This window comes from Lipotes vexillifer, unplaced genomic scaffold (assembly GCF_000442215.2).
Source record: "Lipotes vexillifer unplaced genomic scaffold, Lipotes_vexillifer_v1.1 scaffold4, whole genome shotgun sequence".
Lineage (NCBI taxonomy): Eukaryota > Metazoa > Chordata > Mammalia > Artiodactyla > Lipotidae > Lipotes > Lipotes vexillifer.
In genome coordinates, this window is record NW_006785876.1 from 4,586,927 (window position 1) to 4,593,579 (window position 6,653).

The window sequence follows — 6,653 nt, forward strand, 5'->3', positions numbered from 1 at the left end:
CAGGAATGGGTTCTAGGAGTGGAGAGTGACAGGCAGTGAGGGTGAGAGCAAGGCAAATTCCAGGCCCAACCAGAAGTCCAGTTTGGTGGAAGTGGAACGTTATACAGGGCAGTGGAAGGACGTGAGACTGAAAAATTAGAAAAAGAGTAAGTAATAGGGACTCCCAATGCCTGGCTTAGGCGTTTGGATCTTGTCTGTGAATAGCTGGGAGCGATGGCGTGTTTTTCAGTAGAGGTGAGTGACTGAGGGCGTTACTGGCCACTCATGGGACTCTGGTCCATCCCATCATTCCCCAATGTTGCCCCTGTAGATGGGAGCAGCCTTCCAGAGTGGGTGACGGACAACGCTGGGACCTTGCACTTCTCCAGGGTGACCCGCAATGATGCTGGCAACTACACTTGCATCGCCTCCAATGGGCTGCAGGGCCAGATCCGTGCCCACGTCCAGCTCACCGTGGCAGGTGCGACCGTGCAGGGGGCTGGGACTGGGGCTGGCGGGCCCTGTGGGGCAGCTGCCTGCACCCCGCCAGCCCCTTTGCTCAGTGCTCCCTGCCCCTCACCGGGCTCTTCCCATCCAGTGTTCATCACCTTCAAGGTGGAGCCGGAGCGCACGACCGTGTACCAGGGCCACACGGCCCTGCTGCGGTGCGAGGCCCAGGGGGACCCCAAGCCACTCATTCAGTGGAAGGGCAAAGACCGTATCCTGGACCCCACGAAGCTGGGACCCAGGTAGGCTGTCTCCTTCCCACACCCACCCTGCCTCTCCTGCAGCCCAGCCTCCCTGGAGCTGGCCTGGCGGGCAACGCTGTGACTTCTCTCCTGGCAGGATGCACATCTTCCAGAACGGCTCCCTGGTGATCCATGATGTTGCCCCCGAGGACTCGGGCCGCTACACCTGCATCGCGGGCAACAGCTGCAACATCAAGCACACGGAGGCCCCCCTCTATGTCGTGGGTATGGGACCTGGAGGGGTGTCCTGCACAGGAAGTGGGGGCACCTCACTTCTTTCTCATCCTTGTAGTCATCGGCCCCTGTATACGGAAGGCACAAAACCACTTTTGCAGTGGGCGCGGGCATTCAGCTGTGCCCCCTCTACCAGGCCCCCTCACCGTCAGTCTCCGGGTTCCTGGATAGTGGGTGTGTGCCTGTTCCGGAGAAGTCAGGGGGATGGTGCCCTTGTCCTAAAATGCTTCCTCCCAGGTCTCCCTACAGGTCCCTGGGTGGGCAGGGGGGCGGATCAGGCCAGGGAGCAGCACACAAGTTTCCTTTACCCTGGAGGCCCAGAGAGGATGATGTGTCAGGTGAAACACCCCGACTAGGGTCAGGGACTTGGGGTTTGGGTCTGGCCTCTCTTGTTAACCACCTCTGTGCCCTTGCAGGTGTTATTTCCTCCCCAGGGGCTTTTTTCTCTGTCTGTAAGGTGGGAGTGGTTTAAATGAGACGTTTCAAACTTTTTTTGGTTTAGCAGCAGAACTGGTTTTCTAGACAAAGTTTTATGTGGAACTTTAAATGAGTAAGGTGAAGTGACAGCCTCCTTGGTTGAATCCACTGGGTGTGTGTGAGAGTTGGGGAATCCTGCATGGCCTCCCCCTTGGGCCTCTCTCCCTCCTGGCACCTCTTTCTCCATGGGACCCGAGGCCACTGAAAGCCCCTAGACTAGAAGATCCCTTCTGCAAATACGTTTCTCTTTTTTTAATTTTTTTTTTTTTTTGCCCATGCGGCACATGAAAGATCTTAGTTCCGTGACCAGGGATTGAACCCATGCCCCCTGCAGTGGAAGTGCAGAGCCCTAACCACTGGACCACCAGGGAAGTCTCCACCAATACTTTTCTTGAAGAACCACTCTGTGCTGGGCGATGGCTGGGATTCTAAACCAAAAGTTCCCAGATGCACCTCTTCAGAGCCTGACTCATGATGTCAAGTCATTAAGGAAGCTTGTTAGCAAACAGTGTGGGTTTGTGGTGGGGCCGACAGATGTGCCTCTTAGGTGTGTTCCCGGCCTCGTGTCCAAATGCAGAGCCAGCTTGGGAAATCACTGGCCTCAACTCCTGCAGAACTCCCTCTGGCCTTGGTGGGGCCCTGAGGACCTGGCCCTTGTTGATGCCATTGCTGGTGGTGACCCTCCCTGGGTCTCTCTGGCTTGGTCAGGCCAAGTGTCTGGGAGGTTGTCTTACGTGTGCAGTAGGGAGCGGCCAGTAGAGAAGTAGGGCTGGGCTTGCTTCAGCAGCCCCTGCTCACACCTACCTGTATGTCTCTCAGACAAGCCGGTGCTGGAGGAGTCGGAAGGCCTGGGCAGCCCTCCACCTTACAAGATGATCCAGACTATCGGGCTGTCGGTGGGCGCCGCCGTGGCCTACATCATTGCCGTGCTGGGTCTCATGTTCTACTGCAAGAAGCGCTGCAAGGCCAAGCGGCTTCAGAAGCAGCCGGAGGGCGAGGAGCCAGAGATGGAGTGCCTCAACGGTGAGGGGCCCTGGAGGAGGGAGGCCCAGGAAGAGGGAGGCCCAGGAAGAGGGAGGCGGTGCTGTGCGCCCTCCCGTGGCCACGGAGGACAGCTCTTGTGGCGCTGGAGGGAACTGCTGGAGCCAGAGCAGAGCCGCTCCGCACCCCCCTCCCCCCTCCCCTTCCCCCGCCGCCCCCCTGCTCCAATCCCAGCTGGAAGCCTGGAGTTGGCCGATTCCCTGGGCCTTGGCTTCTGCGCAACCTGGCTTACATCTTGCTCGTTGGAGCCTCTTGGGCCAGCCTCCTACGTTTCCCTGCCTTCTCCCTGCAGTTCGAAACCACAGACATAATTTAAGTATATGTGTTCATGTTTCTTTGCACACCTTGTCTCCCCCCATTAGTCTCTGAGTTTCCCCAGGGGCGATCTGTCTGCCTGTTTCCCTCCTCCTGCCATTCTCTCCTCCGGCTGGGAGCCCCCTGGGGACATTGCTGGGTCTCCCCTCTCAGTTTAGGAGTTCAGGAGCAGGGCCTGGGTTTCCCTTGTTGTGATTTTCCCTTTGTGCCTGTAGGAGACCCTATGAAAGCAAAAACCCTTATGTCACCATGCTGTCCAGGGACCATTGACTCAGATAAGACTTGTGCAGTTTGTTCCATTTCAAAAGTTGTAATAGGCTGTGTCAATAAGTGGTCATACCCTAAGGGATGCCTGTCTCCCTTGCCCCAGCCCCATCAGTTCATCGGTTGGATTGTGTGTGGATTTTGTGTGGGACCCCAGGATTGGACCCCTTTGGTGGAAGTGGGAGATTGTGGGAAAGAACTGCAGTGGTGCTGCAGTGGCCCGCTATGGTGGCCAGAGTGTCAGGTCTTATCCTGACACCCTCCCTGCCCCTTCTTCCCAGGTGGGCCTCTGCAGAACGGACAGCCCTCAGCAGAGATCCAAGAGGAAGTGGCCTTGACCAGCTTGGGCTCCGGCTCCACAGCCACCAACAAACGCCACAGCACAAGTGACAAGATGCACTTCCCTCGGGCCAGCCTGCAGCCCATCACCACACTGGGTGTGTTGCCTTGGCCATCTTCACCCCTGCTTAACTACAGGCTCTGGTTTGTCTTGGGGCTGCGCTAGGGCTGGTGGCTCTGGAGTCCCTGAGGCCCAGAACATCAGAAATGGAGGTAGCTTTGGGGAGGCCCGGTCCAGTGTGTCCCCCACCTGTTGTCCACACCCCACCTCCACAGATTTTGTCATTCCTGTATATTAGTCACTTGATGTTTTATTTAGATTGACTCTCCCTCACCTTTAAAAAGAAATCAACTAAAGTTAGCTTTGTTTTAGGAACAACTCTGAGAAGTTACGGATCTATGCTAGTTAAATGTTTTCTGAGCATAGGTTAGAATGTAGAACTAAGATCTGTTTATGGTGAATGACCTAAAATTCTCATACAGACCACCCTCTAGAAAATACTATTAATCTGACCCCTTTATTTCACTGTTAGCAACTGCCAAGCCCAGGGCAGAAGGGGAAGTGGTTTGCTCAGGGTCACCCACACAGCTGGGGCCACCGCCTGGTCCAGGTGGGTGGAGCAGAGAGACTCCCTGCTGTGTGACACAGGCCAGGTGCCTCCCAAGTCAGGGGCTTTCTCTGCTCAGAGGAAGGCTGCTGGCCAACTCAGACGTGTGCCCGCAGGGAAGAGCGAGTTTGGGGAGGTGTTCCTGGCAAAGGCGCAGGGCTTGGAGGAGGGGGTGCCAGAGACCCTGGTGCTTGTGAAGAGCCTGCAGAGCCGGGACGAGCAGCAGCAGCTGGACTTCCGGAGGGAGTTCGAGATGTTTGGGAAGCTGAACCACGCCAACGTGGTGAGGCTGCTGGGACTGTGCCGGGAGGCCGAGCCCCACTACATGGTGCTGGAGTATGTGGACCTGGTATGCTGCTGGCCGGGGCCCTGCTTATCTCTGGCTGGGCAGTGCTCTGACCTGGGGGGGCGGGGGGCACCGTGGGAACCTACTGTCCCCACCTTGAGATGCTCAGCCTCCTGTCCCCCCAGCTCTCCGACACCCACCTTTCGTTGACCCGCACCCCGTCTGCCAGCCCCAGGTCTGGGGGTGGGGCCCAGGTTCTTCCCGCTTCTCCCTTTGCCCGCTGCCTGGATGACTCTCGTTTTCTTTGGTTTGTCTTCTTTTTTTTTTTTCCTCCCCAGGGCTTGTCAGCCCTTGAGAATAAACACGGCAGAAACTGGCTTTCCTTCTTTCCCTGCAGCCCGCACCACTTGAGGGACAGTGTTAACCCAGCCACTAGCCTTCTCTTTCCACCCTGCTTGTCACGCCCAGCTCCACCCCTCACTCTTCATTCCCTCGCCCATCTAGGCCTAATCCCCTTGGTCTTCAAGCTGCTGCTTGTCAAACTCCCCAGCTCAGGGCAGGAAGGGGGCGGAGTGACCCTCGTCTTTCCGTTAGTGAGTGCTGATGAGCACTTTATGCATGTTTTTGCCGCTGGTGTCCCCTCATAGTTATGTCTGGAGGACACAGCCTTCCTGTCTGGGGTCCGTGAAGACCCTGTGAAGACGGAGGGTTGGGGGCTGTGGGGTTTTCCTCTCCTGGCTCCCTCAGGGCAGGGGCTTCCTCACCTGCCCATCTGGGGCCTCCCCTGAGGGTCACGATGACCGTCCTCCCTTTCCAACTGAGAGCTTCTAGGAGGCACTTTCCTATAGTTTTAAATTCCCACTGGACACTCCCCATGGGAGGGGGTCTGGGCTGGGGATTGGGCATTCAGGTCGGAGCTCCTCAACCCCCCCCCCCCACCATCCCCCCGGGGCGGGTACCTTGTGAGCACCTGCTGGGTTGGATGTTTTGGAGATACCGGCTGGGCTCTTGACAGAGACGCTTGGCTTTTCCTCAGGGAGACCTCAAACAGTTCCTGAGGATTTCCAAGAGCAAGGATGAAAAGTTGAAGTCGCAGCCCCTCAGCACGAAGCAGAAGGTGAGGACAGGGGTGGGTCGAGGCCCCCAAGGTGGGCCAGGACCCGGGGCAGTTACCTAACATAAGTGCACTGGTTGAATGCAGCCTGTGGGCCAGGCCCCGTGTAAGTACTTACCTCAGTGATCACGGTGATCCTCTGCGATACATGTCGCTGTCCGAGTTGTGGGTGAAGACGCCAAGGTTTAGAGAGAAAGATGACTTGTCCCAGTCATGGAGCCTGTGAGTGCCTTTGTGTGGCCATGTTGCTTTCGGAGAGAAGAGCTGCCCTTCACCTTGGCCGCTGGAGCAGGACTTCTGTCGCCTGCCTTGGACGCTGAGCTGGTGGAGCAGCAGGCAGCCTGAGCGTCTAGGGGCCTTCGGGGCTGGGTGTGGCCCTGAGCATGTTTCTTCATCCTCCGCGTGTGAACTGGCCTCCTGACATGGTGCCCCTGCCTTCATCTCCGAGAATCCACAGGATTGTCTGCTATGGCTGTATATGGAAAGCCACAGGACAGGACGTGCTTCTCCAGCTGGGTGGGATGTCAGGACCCCAGAGTTCACAAATCAGGACACGCGTGGAGCCAGTGAATCTGGCATGATGGGCCCTTGGGTATGCAAAACTGAGACTGCGCACGTCCTTGGGGCACTTAGGATCTAGTGGGAGAGCTTGGTTAAGTGAGTATGGCGTGTGCCTTACAGACTTCAGGTAAGACACAGAAAGCAAGTGAGAGACATAAGAGACGTTGAAGACGTCCACGTCCTTTAGGTGGACAGTGTGGTTAACAAAGAAGGTCTCCTGGTAGAGAAAGGCATTCGAGTTCAAGTCTCAAGGACAAGAAGTAGGTGAATGGTGGGAAGAGGAGGAGTTTAGGTATGTTGCTTTGGCTGGGACAGGGGCGTAGGCAGGTGACAGGAAGTTATTTCCGTCACGTGATCCGAGGGACTCTCTTTGGCTGAGGGTCATCACCACTGTTGCTGAAGATCTCTCCACACTTTTTGCCCAAGTGTCTTGATCTTGACGGGGAAAATTCAGTAAGTTGGGTTTCATACTCTCCAAGGACAATATTCTGCATTGGATAGTGGGGGAAGGGCATTGCTTTAAAAAAAAATTGGAGATTTATGGACCGTACCTCAGACTTAGGGCAGAACCTGTGAGAGTGGGGTCTGAGGATCTGCATTTTTTTTTTTTTTTTTGGGGTGGTACTTGGGCCTCTCACTGTTGTGGCCTCTCCCGTTGCGGAGCACAGGCTCCGGACGCGCAGGCT

General features: G+C 56.5%; 1 protein-coding gene across 4 annotated transcripts in view; it reads left to right on the forward strand.

Annotated features, from left to right (window-relative positions):
- PTK7 (protein tyrosine kinase 7 (inactive)) overlaps window positions 1-6,653 on the forward strand; it is a 62,870-nt gene that overhangs the window by 46,265 nt on the left and 9,952 nt on the right. For 3 of the 4 annotated variants that reach the window (XM_007458250.1, XM_007458251.1, XM_007458253.1), the window contains 7 exons: window positions 311-460; window positions 578-728; window positions 826-953; window positions 2,259-2,462; window positions 3,341-3,496; window positions 4,123-4,355; window positions 5,329-5,409. In XM_007458250.1, the coding sequence (XP_007458312.1) occupies window positions 311-460; window positions 578-728; window positions 826-953; window positions 2,259-2,462; window positions 3,341-3,496; window positions 4,123-4,355; window positions 5,329-5,409 (1,103 nt within the window). The remainder of the gene's footprint in view (window positions 1-310; window positions 461-577; window positions 729-825; window positions 954-2,258; window positions 2,463-3,340; window positions 3,497-4,122; window positions 4,356-5,328; window positions 5,410-6,653) is intronic. The other variant, XM_007458252.1, reaches the window with a different exon arrangement.